The sequence below is a fragment of the Asterias rubens genome, chromosome 2, assembly GCF_902459465.1.
Source record: "Asterias rubens chromosome 2, eAstRub1.3, whole genome shotgun sequence".
Taxonomy (NCBI): domain Eukaryota; kingdom Metazoa; phylum Echinodermata; class Asteroidea; order Forcipulatida; family Asteriidae; genus Asterias; species Asterias rubens.
Window position 1 is genome coordinate 205,050 of NC_047063.1, and position 20,503 is coordinate 225,552.

At 37.9% G+C, this 20,503-nt stretch overlaps 2 protein-coding genes across 3 annotated transcripts; both read right to left on the reverse strand.

The window, feature by feature from the left end:
* Positions 1 to 166: 166 nt before the first annotated feature.
* On the reverse strand, positions 167 to 7,415 carry LOC117306797 (pre-rRNA-processing protein TSR2 homolog). The gene is made up of 7 exons (XM_033791313.1): positions 6,013 to 7,415; positions 5,718 to 5,798; positions 3,996 to 4,086; positions 3,466 to 3,557; positions 2,395 to 2,526; positions 1,403 to 1,529; positions 167 to 460 (listed from the first exon to the last, which is right to left on the reverse strand). The coding sequence occupies exons 2-7, from the start codon at positions 5,796 to 5,798 to the stop codon at positions 396 to 398; spliced, it is 588 nt and encodes a 195-aa protein (XP_033647204.1). The 5' UTR covers positions 6,013 to 7,415; the 3' UTR covers positions 167 to 395.
* A 1,240-nt stretch (positions 7,416 to 8,655) lies between these two features.
* On the reverse strand, positions 8,656 to 20,502 carry LOC117306795 (dol-P-Man:Man(7)GlcNAc(2)-PP-Dol alpha-1,6-mannosyltransferase-like). 2 transcript variants are annotated; one of them, XM_033791310.1, is made up of 12 exons: positions 20,281 to 20,502; positions 19,349 to 19,501; positions 18,523 to 18,669; positions 17,773 to 17,905; positions 16,488 to 16,661; positions 15,702 to 15,896; positions 14,746 to 14,849; positions 13,806 to 14,032; positions 12,437 to 12,606; positions 10,945 to 11,023; positions 9,708 to 9,939; positions 8,656 to 8,851 (listed from the first exon to the last, which is right to left on the reverse strand). In XM_033791310.1, the coding sequence occupies exons 1-11, from the start codon at positions 20,284 to 20,286 to the stop codon at positions 9,714 to 9,716; spliced, it is 1,614 nt and encodes a 537-aa protein (XP_033647201.1). In that variant the 5' UTR covers positions 20,287 to 20,502; the 3' UTR covers positions 8,656 to 8,851; positions 9,708 to 9,713. The 2 variants fall into 2 exon arrangements, with proteins under 2 accessions (XP_033647201.1, XP_033647200.1); XM_033791309.1 differs by having other exon boundaries at positions 8,656 to 9,939.
* Position 20,503: the final 1 nt, after the last annotated feature.

Genomic DNA, 20,503 nt, shown 5'->3' on the forward strand with positions numbered 1-20,503 from the left:
GAAACAGCAGAACTTGCTTAAGGACACAAAAATGCCCGGGACTCGAACCCACACTCGACTGATCAGAAACAGCAGAACTTGCTTAAAAGCCCGGGACTCGAACCCACACTCGACTGATCAGAAACAGCAGAACTTGCTTAAAAGGACACAAGTGTCATGCCTGGGACTCGAACCCACACTCGATTGATCAGAAACAGCAGAGCCCGAGCATGGTAAGTTTTACCACTCAGCCACAACTTGCTCTGTGGTTGATAATACTCTGGAAGATTTCAAGCATAATCAAGTACTGAGACTCTATACATGTTTATGTTACATCAAAATGGCAGCATTAAATAATAATATATACACTATGATATACAATTTAATTGGTTAATAATTAGCCAGTGAAGTTGATGTTATTTTTTTCTGCCTTTTGTGACCGTAGTCCATCCATCATCATCAGTCTCAGGTTTTGGAGATTCTAAGAAAATAAAGCAGAGAAATAGAAAGATGTTATGTAATTGCTCATGATGGGATCAGCTAGTTAAAGTTTTACAAAAGCAATATTTTAAGATTGTTTACTTTTTCATCAAATTAAGATAACAATACATCATAAGTGTAGCTAAGAACTACATTTAGTCAAATTAGATGTTAGTTTTGCATCAGGGTTAAAGAACAAAACTTTTTTTCTACAAAACTCAGGGAAATTACAGAGTATACAGTCAGTGCTTAAAATAATACACATCGGTGAAAGGGTAAAAACACTTTAGAAATTGTGTATACAAAGCAATTTACAATATCACTATTAAATCACCATGATCTAATTAGGGTTTGAAATACAAATTGAAACAATTGAACAATTAACAAATCCTGATACACAAAGGATAATGTCATCATGAAATCAAGCAATATCACATGAAAATTACAAAGGATAAAGTCATCACATGACATCAAGTAATATCGAATGAAAATAGCAAAGGATAAAGTCATCATGAAATCCAGCAATATCACATTAAAATAGCAAAGGATAAAGTCATCATGAAATCAAGCAATATCACATGAAAATTACAAAGGATAAAGTCATCACATGACATCAAGTAATATCGAATGAAAATAGCAAAGGATAAAGTCATCATGAAATCCAGCAATATCACATTAAAATAGCAAATACAAAAACACATCAATGTAAACACCAAGCATCAAATAACGTAAACAAGGAAATGTTAAATTAACACAAACATTAAATAGAAAAATGGGAAAGAAGTATTCAGTGCATTGCCCATACACATAAATGTCATGACCAGGATTTGAACCCGCTCTTCAATTCCTAAACCACCCTGACTAGAGTTCACTGCTCTACCCTGCTCGGCCATGACACACTACATTAACATTTATGTTGAACTAGGTAGTCTAATCAAATTACCTGTTTTGCTAGGTTGTTCTTGATCGTTGAATCCATTTATCACTGGTGTCCCGTCATTGGTACTCATCTCTATATTGCCCATCATAGCATGTAGATTATGTTCATGAGGTGGAGCATCATCTGTATCCTAGAACCAGACGGAAATTATACTCAATTTATTTATTTCAACTAAAGGTAAGAATACATTATATTTACAATAAAACATGCATCAAAACAAATTCCACAAATTCAAGGAAACAGGATAACCCTGACACTCATGGACGACCCCCACACCATCTTGACATTTAAAGAATATTGCTCAAGGAAACAAGTGTCATTGAACTCACACACAAGACCACCAGAGCTTGAGTCTGGTGCTGCACTAGATCACTCAAACATGACACACTATAAAAAGAACTTGAGTCTGGTGCTGCACTAGATCACTCAAACATGACACACTATAAAAAGAACTTGAGTCTGGTGCTGCACTAGATCACTCAAACATGACACACTATAAAAAGAACTTGAGTCTGGTGCTGCACTAGATCACTCAAACATGACACACTATAAAAAGAACTTGAGTCTGGTGGTGCACTAGATCACTCAAACATGACACAATATAAAAAGAGAACAAACAAAAGCTTAACAACGGGCCTAAAATTTCACTTTTGAAAGGGCAAGGCCATTTTCATTTAGCAAAGGGCACTTGTGTTTGAATCTCTTAAGGTCAATGGGAAACTTTTCAAGGGGCACAAAGGCCAAGACTAGGAGCAATGGAGTCCATGGGCTTTATGGCCTTCATCTTATTCCAGGTCTGTAGCAAACACAAAGGTAAAATACCATGATATAGTGAAAATACAGTGAAGATTTACAACTACTTAGCAATGTAAGGGTACAAATTGAAATCTGATGTTTTAATAATTTCTGAAGGAAATAAAATTCACATTTATTCACAGGACAAAATTGGTTAAAATGCCCGAGGCTTGGACAGCGAGCTTTGTACATTGTGTTACCTCTGTATCTTGACTAGCAGCTGCTTGGCAGGAATCTAGGCTAGCTTTAGGTGCTTCTTGAATGCTCTGTAATACAACAGCATGGCTCCCTGATTTACACATATCAAAATCACCACAAATCCTCTTCGATATCTAATGAAGGGATAAAAAAGAAGCAAGATTTTTTGTTAATTCAGGGTTTACATGTATATCTACATTTGTTGTGATTTTCTTCATAGTATAGACCATGTGAACTTGGTTTACAATGTATGGGACCTTGTACATTCTTTGGCTAGTCTGGCAGGCAAGATAATGTACTGATCAAATGGGAAAGTTGACTTTTTGTGTCATGATTTCCACATAAATCCAAAAGTTATGAAAGTAAAAGCTGCACAAGTTGTGAAATGTGCCCCCTTTCAACATATCAAAAGTTGATAAGAATTAAACAGTTCAATTTTATGTTTTCTTCCATTGGGCTGTGTACAGTCCAGGCTCTATGGCTCTTTTGTAAACATGTAATGTCATAGGTCACACTGTCAATACAAAGCTTAATAATACTGTTTTAGTGTTCAGCATCTCCTAAAATTTGATATCTAGTTTCAGACTTGTTTGTCGACAATGCCTCTCATTTTCAGGAAAACCACACATCGATGTATCTCATCATGTTAAAGACACTGGACACTACTGGTAATTGTCACAGACCAGTCTCCTCACTTGTGTATCTCAACATATGCATCAAATAACAAACCTGTGCAAGTTGGAGCTCAATTGGTCGTCGAAGCTGTGAGATAATAATGAAAGAAAAAAACGACCATGTCACACGAAGTTGTGTGCGTTTAGATAGTTGATTTCGAGACCTCAAGTTCTAAACTTGAGGTCTCGAAATCAAATTGGTGGAAAATTACTTCTTTCTCGAAAACTACGTCACTTCAGAGGGAGCCGTTTCTCACAATGTTTTATACTGTCAACCTCTCCCCGTTACTCGTTACCAAGTGAGGTTTTATGCTGATAATTATTTTGAGGAATTACCAATAGTGTCCACTGCCTTTAAGGCTCAAATCAGGAAAAAGTAAAGGTTTCTGAAGTTCATACCGATAACAAGCTTCCATCTTCAGCTCTTGTGTCAAATTCATTATCCAGGATCTCAGAAATGAATCCCTCTAACTCATCAGGCTCAATGCCATCTGTAAACAAGTCCAGAATTAATCTTAATAAATAACAATCATTTGTTGTTAGCATTCAATATACACAGGTGCATAACTGTTATGATAAAAAAAAATAACAACAAAGAAATGACATTGATAACAAGCTAAAAACTCACAATAAGAAAATCACAATAAGAACATAAGTTGCAGAAAATCTATACATGTAAAAATACCACAATAAATAAATGATTGAACAAAACCAATTAAGAACTTGAGATTAGTGAGATATTGGAAAAAGCATTGAGAATAAGACAATGAATATAGCACAGCAAGAACCATGACAAAGGAAAAAGGAATCAGTTTAAACAGATGTTCAGTACTGATTTAAAAACTTCAAAGCTACTAGCATTCCAAACAGTTAACACGTACATCCCTTATTATCCAAACAACGAATAATAAAACCAATATCTGCCTTACCATTATCTTGAAACCAATTGTACACTGCATCTACCATCCATGAAGCTTTTTCTCGACCATGGATTCCACCATACCCATGATGGACGGCTAGCTGAAAACATGTGGAGAAAGCAGAGTGATAAATTCAAATCTAGAGTTTGGTTTAAGCAATAACGTAACCCTCCTCTTGACAGTCGCCAGGCCGAAGGGTTACGAGATTCTTTCAATCGGCAAATGACAATCTGGTCCAACACGTACAATTTCGACAGCTAGTCACCAGATTTGCCCCACTTTTTACCACTTTCAAAAATCATGACACAAATTCTGAGGGCATGAACTTCATCCTCAATGTCTAATGAACACTCAAAACACCATTGTCATAGGCATTGAGAAAATATATATAAAGAAAGCGTTTGCAAAGCGATGTGAGAGGTTCAAAATATAAACCTGGGAATTCGCTCCGGGATCTGGTAAGTTTTTGTCCTTTTTTGTTCAAAAATATTTTCTCAACTGTGTTTTGAGTGTTCATTAGACATTGAGGATTAAGTTCGTGCCCTTAGAATTTGTGTCATGATTTTTGAAAGTGGTAAAAAGGGGGCAAATCTGGTGACTAGCTGTCAAATTATACGTGTTGGACCAGATTGTCATTTGCCGCTCGAAAGAATCTCGTAACTCTCCGGCCTGACGGCCGACGGGAGGAGGGTTACGTTATCGCAACTAGCCACTCATTAGAAGAATGCAACAAGTTGGTTCTTGACAGTCGAGTCCCTTTTTGAAGAATAGAAAAATAATATTCACATAGAATCATTTATGTACTAATAACTAGGTAAGGAAACAACAAGAAAATTAGATATTACACAGCAATGTGCAGCTTGAAAATCACCAATACTTAGTCAGAGTTGATGCAGTGGACAATAAACCACTGACCTTCCTTGGCAAAGACAGGCTTAGCCTAAGCGCTCATAATTACTTCCCCTCCAGCAGAATGCTAGCCTCTTTAACCTTTGTCATGTTACATGCCCCAGGCATTTGCATATTACCGCATATTGTCAATTGGGAAAAGTTTCCGTATGGCGCCTTTTTCATTCAATATGAAATAATACAGTATAATTTACCTCAATGAGACATCCCTTTTGTAAAAATGAGTGAAAATGTGGTGGCGCCATACTAAAGTTATCCATCAATGGAAACATTCCACATCGAATGGATGCTTCATTTTTTAGATAAGATAAAAATCTTGTTCTTTAACTATTCTTGTCATGCTTGCATGCTTAGAAGACTTGCCCTTTTTTAGTTGTTACTACTGTACTCAACAACAACTACAACTTACAAGTACAAGTACAACATTAATATTTAAACACACAATCACTCATCTCATTACAACAAATTTGTGTATGGTGCAAACTTTCTTGGTGATGAGCGAGTGCCAAATTGGCAAGTTGGTGTGATGTTCCCTGGAAGGATGCTTTGCCGACTACGTGTATATAATTCAGATTCAGAAGTTTGTGGGTGCCGAAGTCCAAGTGTGATCCGGCATGTGTGTGTAGTCGTAGTCGTACAGTGTCACATGTTGGCCGGGCACATGTGCCGGGTTCGGTTGCATTGCAAAGCCAAAAGCAAACCCAAATTTAATAATTTTTAAAGTTCGTTTGTATCCCATAAAATAATACAAGTGAAAATACTCTGACCCAATTCAAATTCATTGTTATTAAATGCCCAACACACACAAATTTAATTTAATACCTGGAGCACTGTCCATCCGTCAAAAATGCTGGAAATACTTCGGTAGAAAATTCCGAGCGGCGAGTCGCAGGAGGCCGCCATCTTGAATGGAGAAAAAGTGTGTAAAATGTTAACTCCAATAAGAATTTAAAGGGCACATCGGGATCGCGCCCTCAGCGTTGGAAATAATGCATGTAAACAACATTTTCGTTAAATGCAAAAATATTCCCAACTTTTATGAAAGATACCTTTTTCTAAGATCTTTAAAGAAAGCAATTTCCAAATATTATTAAACCTATATATCAAGCATACATACCTAAAACTCTCTCATGGGATCAAGCTGATTTATTACTAAATCCAACATGACAAAAACAGCCCTTTCAGGTTCACATTTATCATGGAGCAATAAACTAGATACACCTGGGTTAAGAGAAGCAATTTATGGTTAAGTGCATTGATCAACACCACATTTGTTGACCTGGTATTAAACGCATGGTTACACATGAATAGGCCTTAAGTAATTCATTGCTAATCATTTGATTCATACAAGTAACAATATTGAAATAATAATGCAAACATTTATATTTTTTCTTAAATTTTAATTTTTTTATTACAAACAATCCAACCCAAGATTCACCACAATATTAAAATGTATCTCAAGACACACAAATTGAGCATGAAAATCCAACAAAAACACCTCAACACCAGCTGACAATTAAATTAGTGAAGAAACAGCTTTTGAAATAAATAAAATAAAACCCCAAGTGAAAGATTGGATCTGCATGGGGTTAACTTTCAACTTATTTATTTGTGTTTGTTAATGTTTTTGTTTTTCTTGATTTTGTTTAGTTGGGCACCTCTGGATTTCAATTGTTCACATCAAATAAAGCTTCATACATATTTGAAAATAATGGATTGTATACATGATGACTGTTGCTACATTACCTTTAAAAACTTTCCCTTGTGTAATGTTTGATTTTGGTCTACAGCTGTCAGTCCTTTGAAACCCTTCATTTCAGCAAGAGGATATTGAAGGATTTGCAAGGGATGGAGTTATAATCCGGAATCTTTCATATACAACTGAATTTAGAAAAGCAAATATTTAGTAGCCTACATATGGATCAATAAAATATAAAATTTGAATGGGGTCAATATATTTTTTAAAGTACTTTTTTTTTTTTTTTAACAACTTTGTTTTCTTTTTACATCCTTAATGCGTAGTCAAATCTTTTCATATCCTTACATTTTTCCAAGTGTTTAAATAATGCAAGGTTTTTGTGGACAAACTACTTTATTTCACTGACATAATGCTAAATAAACAAAGACAAATCTACAAACACTAACTTGTACCATAATTCGACGACAAATAATTGCATTGAAAGAGTCAAATTGGAGTGAAAGTGCATAAAGTACAATGAAATACAATGAGTTCAATTATATACATACACCATTAAATCACAACAAAAATAGCATCAATATTAAATAGCGCAGCAACAATTCCACCAGGCTCTTTGATATCATGTTAAAAAAACCATATGATCCATTTTCACTTGAATAATTCCTCTAGAAAAAATTAATAATACTTTAAAAGGTTATGCGTCTGTTCCATCCAGACAAATCCAACCATTATAGGTTCCAAAAAACATCGTCTTTCTGGCAAAATCACGCTTTCTATGTCATGTCTATCTGCAGCCAGGTGCTTTTACAGACCAATAAAGCAGACCAATAAAGCAGCCCACAGTACTCAAGTATTTCACCCATGGTTAGGTGTTTTTTTAAAGTATATTATTACCTATAAGGATGGCCGACTTGACATCATGTGACAGAGTGGACTAATCGATCTGTATTTTCTAACAACAGAACAAACCAACATGCACTGGAGGTATACTCTGCGAGTGTGGATAAGAGAAATCTGAACTTTTTAAAACAATACATCGCTTAAAACACCACTCCCCCCCCCCTCCAAAACAATGAATTTAGTAGACCAAATTAGGAACCTAAATCATCTTGAAGGTCAATTAAAATCACTTAGTCCAACAAATTTGCAACTGCAAAATTTTCATAACAAATATACATAAATTATGACGGAGTCATTAACACGATAACTTGCAAAATGTTAAATTTAAAGGCATGATCCTATGCAGAATTAGTACTTGTTTTATGTCAATTGACAATTTATTTACCACAAAACACACAAATACAACCAAAATAGCCCTTTGGTGCCACAAAAGGTACTTGCTTTGCTTGGTCAGTCAGCCCCCACAACCATTGGTCGTTGGACACAGTTGATTGGGTATTGCTCAGAGAGAACTGCCGCACACGATATGCTGTGCATCGAACTCTGCATCGGCGTTAAGCCTTCACCCATTGATGTCTTTTACATCCGAGGGCTCTGGCATCAGACCAGGACCCTGTAGCGCCTGGTCACCCAGACTGTTCCCGGTTCCCGGTGTCTAATCGAGCATCACGCTCCTGTTGACCCAATCAAAGCCAAGATTCCACAAGAAATGGAAAGAATGGCGGACAGATATATGAAGCTCTCTAGACTCTGCAGACAGTTGGGGACAAAGAACTTTGATTCTGATCGGACTGAATGATGCTCTAGTAGAAGAGCTCCTTACAAATGCGGAAGAGGTTCCTTTTTGAAAAGAGTTTAAGAAGTGTTACTGCACAGCTTTGCATTCTTGGTCAGCATGGATGCTACATGCTGCAGTTATGTACATGCAGTTCTTATTGCTGTACACAGTGGTTTACCAACCACATGTGTCAACCATAACATGACCCTGCATTGTAAACTTTAAGGTTTGAAGCTGCACGCAAAAATGTCTACTAAGAAATCTACAGTTCAAGCAGAGGCAGAAATGTTTTTTTAAAAGTCCAGTGATGAATCTGCCCCTCCTAACTAAAGCACAGTTACCCCCTGGACATAGGCAGGACTGGAGAACATAGAAGTCCCTCTATAGACTATGTACAGAGGTTGGATGATGCAAGACAACCATCTAGAAATGGGGGTATATCGACAATGATGACACCAAATGCGATTGTGGTACATCACCCCAATCAATGCCACACTGATGACGCTGCCCAGCCCTCGAGTAGCAGTACTGCCTTGAAGACTGGAGGGCAAACAAGAAGGCTGTGTGATGCGCCCAATCCTGCCAAAACATTTTCAAGAGTAGAAAGATGGGCATTTTGGGTCAGATACTGTGCGCTTTTTAAGTGATGTTTATTGTTATTATTATCATTAAATATTGATAATCATTTAAAACTTTTTGTGGCACTATTAAGCATTAATATAAACAATTTACATCACTTTTAGATGAACATGATCAATTTTATATCATTCAAAATATAAGTCTTTTTTAAAGCAGTCATTTTCAAACTCTATACACAGCAGCACCAGTTTTACAAAAATGTTCAGTTTTTGATCGTCACAAAATTAAGATCAGCAATGTATATTTAGTGCACTAAGTAACTTGCAAATCATCTGCCTAGAACCACGTCAATAGTGGTGCACCCTATTGGGGGAAGGGGGTAGGGTAAGGGTTTATCTAAGATAAGGAGAGGTTGTATTGCACATAGTTTTCATTGTCCCTCCACCATGCTAACCAATAAGCCTCAGTGATGGAACCTGTAAATGGATTGCATAAAGCATCATCAACCACCATCTTTGATGAAATGTGTACGCCTGCAAATCCTATTATTGGCTGAGAGTTTGTGCAAGCGCACACAAGCATGCAACTTTCCATTGTTTATTATCAAATATAGCAGTTGATGATACTTTTAGTGCAAACCATCAATTGATGCTAATACATTGTCATGTGGCAATTATAAATGCTTATAAGATGAAGAGGAGGTTCGGGGAGGAGGAGGAGGAGGAGGGGGAGGGGGAAGAGGGGGCGGGGGAAGAGGAAAGAGTAGGGGTGTTGGGCGGCACTTTGGAAACTGTCCTCCTGTTTTTGATTTGATCTTTTGCTGGGAGGTCAGACTTTGGGACCTATAAGGAGTCACCTGATTTCATGTTTGATTTCTTCGTTCCATGACGTATATCTTTGGTTCCAGCTTGATGTATGGTTTCTCCCTGAGACTTATACCAGAGAAGCCATGAATGACGCTTAGGATGTTGTGGGTTAGTCTGTAGGGCTGTAGGGTAGTGTTGTCATGGTGTGATGCACCAACGCATAGATGGGTATAAGACATCATGGCATTGCTGCCTGGGGTAAGATCTTCAGTTTTATTATATCTGTAGGCAAGAATTCACAATATGAAAATAGTCACAAGATGAAATATGCAGAATGAAATCATTGTAAAGTCCACACAAACAACATCAATCCATTCTTTATAAATGTGATTAGGTTATTGCCAGTTGATGAACATGTTATGTAATGACAACAGCAGGACCTTGTAAACCTTTATAAGGTGCAACATAAATCGGTCTCATAATTCATGAACTTCAAAAGCCGGCTTAAAAGACCATTCCTCCAACTTTCTCACCTCCCTGGTGAGCATACAACCCCATACTGCTGAAATTAAAGCTTAGGGGTTAATCCAACACAATACTGGCTCAGCCCTCTCACGTTCCCAATTATACACCTGGGTTAAGAGTAGCAATTATAGTCAATCGCCTTGCTCAAGAAAACAAGAGTAATGACAGGGATTCGAACTCACACTCCAATAATTCAACCATCAGAACTCATGTCTGATGCAGTAGACCCCCTTGGCCACGGCACACCCCTTGTTTGAAACTCTACTTGAAAACGTTAACGATCACAATGAATATTTATAAACCCAAGAGTAGCCTTTAGTCAAGGCGCACGCGGCACACCGGATAGCATGCACAGCCCCAAAAATGTACACACGAAAAAAGACTATCAACGCAAGCGGCGAAGCGCCTTTACCAACTCGTTTTGGGGGCCTTATGTTTTTCTTTACATTTCCCAATGATTTTGGTGGGAGAAAATGTAACGAATTTGCATCGAACGTTCTTGTGACGTCAAGCAAGTAATTGTGGCTTCTTATTGGCCAGCAACTCACCACGCTAATGCATTATGCATTACATTTTCTCCCACCAAAATCGTTGGCAAATGTAAAGAAAAACATAAGTCCCCGAAACAAGTTGGTAAATGCGCTTCGCGGCTTCGCCGCTCGCGGTGATAGTCTTTTTTCATGCGTTACATTTTTTGGGTTGTGCGTGCCATCCGGTGTGCCGCGTGCGCCTTGACTAAAGGCTAACCCAAGAGAGACTCACATCCAGTGTTTGTTTATCTGAGTGAAACGAGAGACCCCGGTTTGAGCAGTAGCGACATCAATGTGAATATGGACATGGTCTAGAAGACGAAAGAAAAACATCTACGTTATTCAATGCCAGCATGAATATAATAATAATGATGACAAAATAAATTTGATAGCCTCTAGACACTAGACACTTGAACAAAATAACATAAAATCAACAAAACTAAGAAGTAGGGTATATATAGGCCAACACAAAGAATTAACGATCACAAAAGGCTTACTTAAACCATAGTATAGAAATAATATATAAGCCTGCAGTATCTGTATTGCTGCCATATGAAACTACATGGCTATAACTCAATAATCATTTTCATTACCAGCAAATGAGTTGGTTTTAATCAGGTAAATAATAAAAACAAACTGTACTTATATAGCACCTCACTGTCACCTCAAATCACTTTACAAAAGAAATGAGCAATTGATAATAACAATGATAGTCATAACAATAACATGACATATATATAGAGCACGTTATGCAAAAAAGCCTCAATGTTCAACACAAAATATTCAGCAATGAAGTATACACAACAACAAAAATGTGGATTCAAAGTGAAAATCAGAACAGAGTCAGCTTGGTGAATATGAATGAATCAATTGAGAGTCACATTTTTAGCATAGATTTGAAAATGTTCTTAGGGATATATACTGGAGTACAGATTGGTGAGGGATTTGTAAGTCAGAGGGAGAAGTTTAAAATATATGGGAGACAGGTAATACATAAATAATTCAATCAGTTTTGTACATACAATTTTCTTAAATAACAGGTCCAGAATAAACACACTCAAAAATATGAACCAAGCAGTTGTAGGTTGATGGATCATAAAGTTAATACAGATTTTTGAATGACACCACATTTGTAATCAACAATCATATTGCATGTAGACTTGATTTCAAGTCTTGTTCATCTACATCAGCCATGCAAAACACCATGCATCTACACACACTAAACTTGCAATTGAAGTGATTGTTCCATTTCAGGTTATACGGTAATGGCATCAAGCAGACCAGATCACACTGATTACAGACTTGGAACTAAGACTACAGTGTTGTAACCAAGTCATTTTTTCTCAAGTCAAGTCACAAGTCAGTTTTCCCCCAAGTCACAAGTCATTTTTTCCTCAAGTCAAGTCACAAGTCATTTTCCCTCAAGTCGAGTCAAGTCATTTTCCCTCAAATCAAGTCAGGTCACAAGTCATTTTCCCTCAAATAAAGTCAAGTCACAAGTCATTTTCCCTCAAGTCGAGTCAAGATATTTTCCATCAAGTCAAGTCGAGTCAAGTAATTTTTCCTCAAGTCAAGTCAAGTAATTTTTCCTCATGTCAAGACAAGTCACAAGTAACTTTTGCTCAAGTCAAGTCAAGTCTCAAGTCAGTGAAATTGGCGACTCGAGTCTGACTGGAGTCCAAGTTACCGACTCGAGTCAACATGACTGCAAGGTATCAACTCACTGTTGTCTTGGGGTACTTCATCGTGGAGTTTTCTAAGAGCCACGCCTCCTGGGTAGTTATGATGAGATACTACTAGGAAGATTGTAGTGGCAGCCATGTTGATTAGAAAATGACCTATGACCCCTAAGGCTAGGATCTTCATAAGTGCAGACTTGGTGAAACGTCGAAATCTGAAATCCATAGTAAAGTAGAATTGATTTTTTACTGTGTTAGATTGAATTTTGTCAATGTTACAATGGTTATAAGCCAATTATCAATAATAATACAATACGTCACCGTGAACATGTCACCAAAATACATAGTTTACTTCATGAGGAGACAACACATATATATATATATATTTTTGAAATCATCAAGCACATCCAGCCATTCCTTGTTTAGCAAGGTGACAGTGGGTCTGAACTGCATCTCCGGCCACAACATCCAGACAACAGAGAATTATTAATCTCCAAAACTCTCATTGAGGTAAGTACCCTAGAGCCTGGACCACCCAGATGTTTACAGACTATGTGCATCACTTGATATACATCACATTGTTTGGACCACCCAGATGTTTACAGACTATGTGCATCACTCGATATACATCACATTGTTTGGACCACCCAGATGTTTACAGACTATGTGCATCACTTGATATACATCACATTGTTTGGACCACCCAGATGTTTACAGACTATGTGCATCACTAGATATACATCACATTGTTTGGCCCACCCAGATGTTTACAGACTATGTGCATCACTCGATATACATCACATTGTTTGGACCACCCAGATGTTTACAGACTATGTGCATCACTAGATATACATCACATTGTTTGGCCCACCCAGATGTTTACAGACTATGTGCATCACTAGATATACATCACATTGTTTGGACCACCCAGATGTTTACAGACTATGTGCATCACTAGATATACATCACATTGTTTGGCCCACCCAGATGTTTACAGACTATTGTGCATCACTAGATATACATCACATTGTTTGGACCACCCAGATGTTTACAGACTATGTGCATCACTCGATATACATCACATTGTTTGGCCCACCCAGATGTTTACAGACTATTGTGCATCACTAGATATACATCACATTGTTTGCACACAATGTGCACTATTTATCTCTCCCTTTGGTGACTGCTTTACTTCTTTCAGGGCAATTTTCAGAAAAAATCGTGAAAAATCACACCACTGGGCTAGATTTCACAACGCAATTAAATACATCGAAAGACAAATTGTCCGTATTACCATAGTGATTTGCATTGTGACATCACACTTTACTAAGCAACTACGATTGACTTGCAGTTAAGAGCAATCTTGGCTCTTTGTGAAATCGGCCCCTGCTTTGTAACCTTATTCAATACTTACATATAAGACACAGCAACAGCAGCAGCAGTATTTAGCATAGGGAATGTGTAGATGATAAATCGTAGCTCCTTGTGTGGTAGAAATGAGAATAAGAACACAAAGCCAATTGGGGGTAGCAAGAACCGCCATATCCTACGGTCTACAAAGCAACCAATAGGAACTAGCATTAGACTGGAAGCCAATGCTCTGGGTATGGCAGAGTAGAAATACCACAAGAAAGGAGACGTCTGAATGGTAAACAATGTCAAGGAGTATTTCAGTCTGAGATAAACAGTTTTCATGGTGTTTTTAAAATCAAGAACCTTAAAGAGTTCTCTTTCTAAGAAAAATACAAAAAGATGTACATTTTTTCAGAAATATAGGTATCACAACGGAGGCAACTGCCTTTGTATATCAGTTACTACTCAAAAAACATAAGTTACTACTACTATATAGTCCATAACTACACAACGATACACCTGACCTTAAAATGTGAAAGTTCAAGCTGTGACCAAAAGAATGTTTGAGAACATGTGTGTTCCTTGACTGAAGTCACCTTTAGTAATTGTCAAAGACCAGTATTCTCACTTGGAGTATCCCAGCATATCTGCATCAAATAACAAATCTGTGAAAACTTGGACTCAATTGGTGATCAAAGTAGCAAAATGATGAAAGAAAAAACATCCTTGTTGCACAAAATTGTGTGCTTTCAGATGCTTAATAAAATGATAAAGGCCTGAAGTATTTTGATATTTGAGTCAGAATCTACCTCTTTCTTAAAAGTGACGTTACTTCAGAAGCAGAGTAGAGGGAGCCGTTTCTCACAATGTTTTATAATAACAACAGCTCTCCATTGCTTGTTACCAAGTAAGTTTTATGCTAACAATTATTTTGAGTAATTAAATATAGTGTCCAGTGCCTTTAACTACAATGTTTTTTTAGTTGGAACTTGTAAGGATACACCCCAATTGCTGCTCTTGTTGAGTACAGTATTATACCACAATACCGTCCCTTCTGGCCATAACCAATACTGCCAGAAGAAAGAATCTATCAGAACGGTTGAACCTGAAGGGCAATACATGTGAGATAAGAAGAAGTAAATCAAGTAGGATTTGTTTGCAGTAAAACCATTTGAAATCTCTTCTGAGTAGTGTTGATTCTGGAAATCCACCAGTTTTTTTAAGAACCAACACAACTTATAAGAGGTGTTACCACAAACCTATCTTAGTTATATGTAAATTATACTAATATGAATATAGCTAAGAGTGGTTAGGATTTAGAAGGGCAGGCTTGATACTTAACAGAGGCAATGGTAGCAAATGTTTCCATGCCCCTTACCGATGTGTTGGCGCCCTTTAAAATATTCTAACATTTAACTGTTAACCCCCTCAAAGATGTACTATTTACTAAACCAAAATTGTCTTGCCCTAAGACTGAAGCATGAGGCCTTGAAGTAGGGAGTGGAAAGGTGGAAGGATAAATACGGATTCACAGGATCAGAAAGAGTCAATAGAACAAGCAGAGTGAATAGGCAGACACGATCAAATGTACTAACAGCCATGACAGCTACATGTATGCAGGGAATCTACAGTACTAAAGGGTATCTTGCAAAACTAATGTTTGGTCCAAAGACTGTTCTCAAAACCAAATTCACCTGTCTTTAGTGATTCTTTTGTTCAGTCTCAACACCCAGTGGTCTTAATCTGGGAATGTTGAGGTTTGGTAATGTTAAGGTTTTAAAAGCTGGATGGGACCATGACCCTATATTCTTGTTTTTTAAAACAAAATGTCTTTAGGTCTCGTTGTCTGTTTCAGACCTTACGCTTCGAAATTGATTCAGAGCCTTTGGGTCATAGTCTCAACCTAAGACACTTAATTACTCTAAAATAAATATTACATTACATAGAACTTACTTACCCAGACTTAGAACAGCTCCTACTATGCCCCATCCAATGAGGGTCAAGAAACCAAGCCTCTGTGATAACAGCTCCCCAAGGAGCATGAGACCAAGCAGCAAGCACAGCTCAAAACGAAACGTAATTATTGCAAACGCTGACAGTAAGATAAAATCTCTATGGTTCTGTTGCATCCATGCACTGATTGCCTTCAGAGCTGAAAATACAATAATTACAAAAAATAGCGAATTAAACAATTGAGTCCAAACATCAAACAATTGTGTAACTTAAAAACCTGACAAGTTTTGGGAACAGATGGGATTAGTATTTGAGATGACACTGCATGAGTTATCTAAATAATGGCCCTGTACGTCAAATTCCATATAAATTTTCATTGCACATCAAACACTATTACCCATTGTCACTTGGCCATTATATTTCACGCATTAAACTCACCTCAGCTCCCTTGGGAGTATACAGCCTGTGCTGCCAAGTATGTAGAGCACCAAGCTTAATCAATCACAAGAACCATCTTTGCACTAACGGGAACCCATTTACTCCAGAGTGTCATGACCAGGATTTGAACCCACACCCTGATGACTAATAGCCATCAACACTTGAATCAATGTACTAAACCACTCATCAACGACAGGCTAATATAAAACTAAACTACATGACAAAACTGCGGGACTAACATGAGTTCCCTGGGGAACAACCAGCCAAGGCATTTGTAATGAGTATTTGATTAAAAAACAAGCCATGGTTTTTTTAGGATTGGGATATGCGTTTGAGACTAATTTTAACTCACCAATAGCCAAGGCGAAGATATTTGGTAGAGGTCTTGTGACATAGAACATGAAGTGAAACTGTGACAGCGTTATTAAAGCCAGGTAATTAGCCGTGTCTGATCCAAACATCCACGACACCTGCTCACAGAAATCTCGAAAGGAGTGGATGACCAGGAACCCAAGGCAAGCTCGCACTGAAAGGAAAGCAAAACAAAAACAACTTGTTCAGATGATATTCCCGTCAAGGGAAATCTGCAAACTCACACAAGGGTATATAAACGGCAAGTTTGCAACAGCCAATCTCTCTCATACAAACATTGGTACAACGTCTATGATCGTAAACTGAACAAATCAATAAATTATGATTCAGTAACTGGACGACAATACTTATTCTAGTTAATGTAAAATCAGCAGTTAGCTTGGTAGGATCCTTACCCACAACCTTGTGATTGCAAATCCTGCAGTCTAACTATTGGACCTGGGTTAGCTTGGTAGGATTTGAACCCACAACCTTGTGATTGCAAATCCTGCAATCTAACCATTGGACCTTGGTTAGCTTGGTAGGATTTGAACCCACAACCTTGTGATTGCATATCCTGCAATCTAACCAATAGAACTCGGTTAGCTTGGTAGGATTTGAACCCCCAACCTTGTGATTGCAAGTCCTGCAGTCTAACCATTTGACCCTAATGACGAAGATGCCTTCAAATCTCCCCAATGCTGTACACATAATGTTGAGGTAACCCATGCACCAATTTCTTGTCATTGTGAAAATCAATCAGTGCTGCAGAAACTGACAAAGGTTGATAACCTACTCTCGTCAAACAGTGTCCTCAAGTTCCATTGCAATTGAGAACAGCTAGCATTTTCTCCACTTAAGCACTCTCATTGAAGCACTTTGTGCAATGCCTCTACTCTCTACATCAGTATGTGTACCTCAAAATAATAATAATACTTCTTGGTTCTTATATAGCTCTTAATCACAGCACTCAATATTTCCCCGCAAGATATATGGAGCTGCGCTTTGAAGTACAACCTATTTCTTTATAGCACCATGTCAAATTTACAAGGTGCTTTGGAACAATATGCAGCCAATCAAATGAGAAACCCCCATTTCTATTTTATATTAAGTGCACTGGGTTACTTTACGTAGATTATACAACACATGAGACCAACTGCTGTTGCAAAGTGAGGTATTGGTTGGTTGTCTCAAGAAACACGCTGATAGTAGGATGGTTAAATCAGGCTTAAAGTAGTGCAAGTCTTTCACACACTAACACTAAGAAGGCTACAGACAACGCTTACCTATGTATTGAGTCACCATAGATGAAGCACCCAGTGCAGAAGCAATAGCAATGAAGGGTGATGCTAAACCAGAGACTACCAGAGGACCAATAAATGTCCTTGGGACAACCCCGGGAAACTCCTGGTGATCATACTGAAACAGGAATCAATTACACTTAGTAATAGTAATAATAAGTGGTTCTTATCAAGGCGCTCCACAATAATATCATCCCTGTTCATCAGACATACACTGTACTTAGACCTTTCCTGAAACTTTCTCAACTCCCTGGGAGCATTACAACCCTAAGCTGCTTCAGTTAACGCTAAGGTGTTAATCTAACACAATACCATCAGCCCTCTCATGTATACACATGGATTATGAAAAGTAAGGATTGTTAAGTGCCTTGCTTAGGGACACAAGTCTCATGACCAGAAATCAATCCAAACTCTGATGATACAACCATCAGAACATGAGTTTGATACAAACAGCTTGGTCACAACACACCATCTATGCCTATCTCTACGTCATCACCCTTTTCCAAAACATCAAACTTTTTTTTGCCCACATGGAGTTCAAATGTTAAAGCCACAAAGGGTGCACTACACACCTCCAATATTGGTTTAATGGCGGCAAGTTCAATGAGGAATTCCATGTCAAATTAGCATGCCTTCCGGGGGCTAAATATAATAAACCTACTTGTGTACAAGAAGAAAATGGTGTGTTATGAACATTGCTGGGGTGCCATATAATACTCTGCATGGTATACTTACTGCAGTAATGTTGCGTCTATGGTAGATGATATCATGCATAGCTTGAAGATTAAAACTCTCTTCTACTTTTGTATATGGGCAAATGTATAGATGCATCATTGGAACTACCAGTAGAAATAGAGACAGTAGGCCTCCCATACCCTCAGACTGCAGGGAAAAACAAACATGTGGAAATAAAGACAGTAGTTAAAACGACATTTATGAATATAAAATCTGGGTGTTCATGTGGCTCAGTGGTTTCTTCCCTGCATTTCTTGTCTGTGTACCCTGGTTAGAATCCTGCCTCAGACCAGAGCCTTGCATGTGGATTGGGTTTGCAGTCCCAAACTGACTGCGTGGGTTATCAGTCCCAACCTGATTTAATGGGCTTTCAGTTTCAACCTGATTGCATGGGTTATCAGTCCCAACCTGATTTAATGGGCTTTCAGTTTGAACCTGATTGCGTGGGTTTTCCCCATTTGGGTTTTCCTCTTAAATCAAAAACTGAAAATTCTTCAACATCTTCTCTATCTTCAGGCCGCTATAGCGTTTTTTTTTTACTGCTGTGTGTGCTCTAGGTGCGATAGTCAAAGATGGGACAAAACAACTGTGTGAACTGTACCAAAGGCAAGCCTCAAATAGCCACATTGCTGAGGCGCTCTCTGCTTTTGCTGTGACCTTCCAATACAAATTTACATTTTCCACATTAAGTGCCCCTAATAATACCAGGGGACAATTTATCTGCCCCTTCAAGAGGGAAGTGCAAGCCCTGGATACACGTATCCTTCCTTTTTTACAGACTCTCTATCCTTATAATCCAATTACCCAGACTTCATCATCAACCAACCTGATGACTGAAGACATCATCATCATCCAAGCTGGAGCTAAGATAACCACCTTTATCGTCCGACCACGAAACACGTTTCTGCTTTCTTGAAACCATTGCAGCAGGCTTTGTTGGTTGGGTATAGGCCTCAGATGTATAAACTTTCCTCCTTGCCTTTAAGATTCAATAATGAAGGAAAAAATATAATTAGGCGATTAAAAACAGCTCACAAACCAAAATGTATAAATGCAATAAATAGTTAATAGCCTCACATTCCGACCCTAGCAGAGTCTTTCTCGATTTTTAGTCCCGTCCGATTAGAAGGACTCTGCTAAGGTCAAAATGTCTGGCCATTAACTCTTTTTTTAATTTTTTATTAATAAATGAACACACAACTTTAGACTCATGAGATGGAACCAGTCTATTATTATCAAGTTCATCAAGAGGACAATATTCAGAAAGTCCTAGCCTAATGTGGGGCAGATATTTGAACGGTGACATCATATATTCAATACGGTCTAGAGGAAGACTGCTCTCACTCTTAAGTCCTTAAGCATTTCAAGGATTGTCGCCCTCTATTGACACTAGTAGTTTCTGGTGGTGGTGACCAGGGGGTGATCAATCATCACAAACACAACAAATTCACTGTCACTTTTCACTCATTGTATGACCTTTATCTTGTTTGGGGTAAACACAACACAAGTTGATTTCCAGTCTGTTTGGTCCAGAGTGACAGATATTTCTGGTTGAATCTTTTCCTTCCTCTGTGGATTCAGCATATCTTTCCCATACATTACTCACAAAACAAAATGTAAACAAAAATCATTAATTTAATGTAAACAAAACGGCACACCAAAAATCTTAGGGTCAGTTGATAGTTAGTTAGTTAGCACCACAAAACAAAAGGGAAGAAATATATGAGACACTTGAGGAAAGGGAAAGAGATTACTCACCGCCATTTTAGCAGGTTTTGCCCACAAATTGTGTCAGCAAATCATGGAGGTACGGGAACAAAAACGTCACTCACCGACAACTCAAAAAACGCCCACCCCAGACAACAAATTACAAAACACAACCAAACAACGTCGAGTGGAAAATTGGTCAGTGTAGTTGTCTTTCGAAAAGGGAAAGCTACAGCATGCAGTTGCCAAACTATAAGAGACTTCTGCTTTCCAA

Bases quoted from the DNA above. Each gene is read 5' to 3' on its own strand.
- LOC117306797 (XM_033791313.1), bottom strand. From the start codon at position 5,798: ATGGCGGCCTCCTGCGACTCGCCGCTCGGAATTTTCTACCGAAGTATT. The intron at 2,527-3,465 runs GTATGAACTTCA...TCCCTTCATTAG, and splicing joins AAGATGGAAGCTTGTTATCG to ATATCGAAGAGGATTTGTGG. The intron at 1,530-2,394 runs GTAACACAATGT...GTCTGGTTCTAG, and splicing joins CTGCTAGTCAAGATACAGAG to GATACAGATGATGCTCCACC.
- LOC117306795 (XM_033791310.1), bottom strand. The intron at 14,033-14,745 runs GTATCCTTACAA...TTTACCATTCAG, and splicing joins ACAAGAGCAGCAATTGGGGT to ACGTCTCCTTTCTTGTGGTA. The intron at 11,024-12,436 runs GTGAGTTGATAC...TTCGTCTTCTAG, and splicing joins TGAAGTACCCCAAGACAACA to ACCATGTCCATATTCACATT.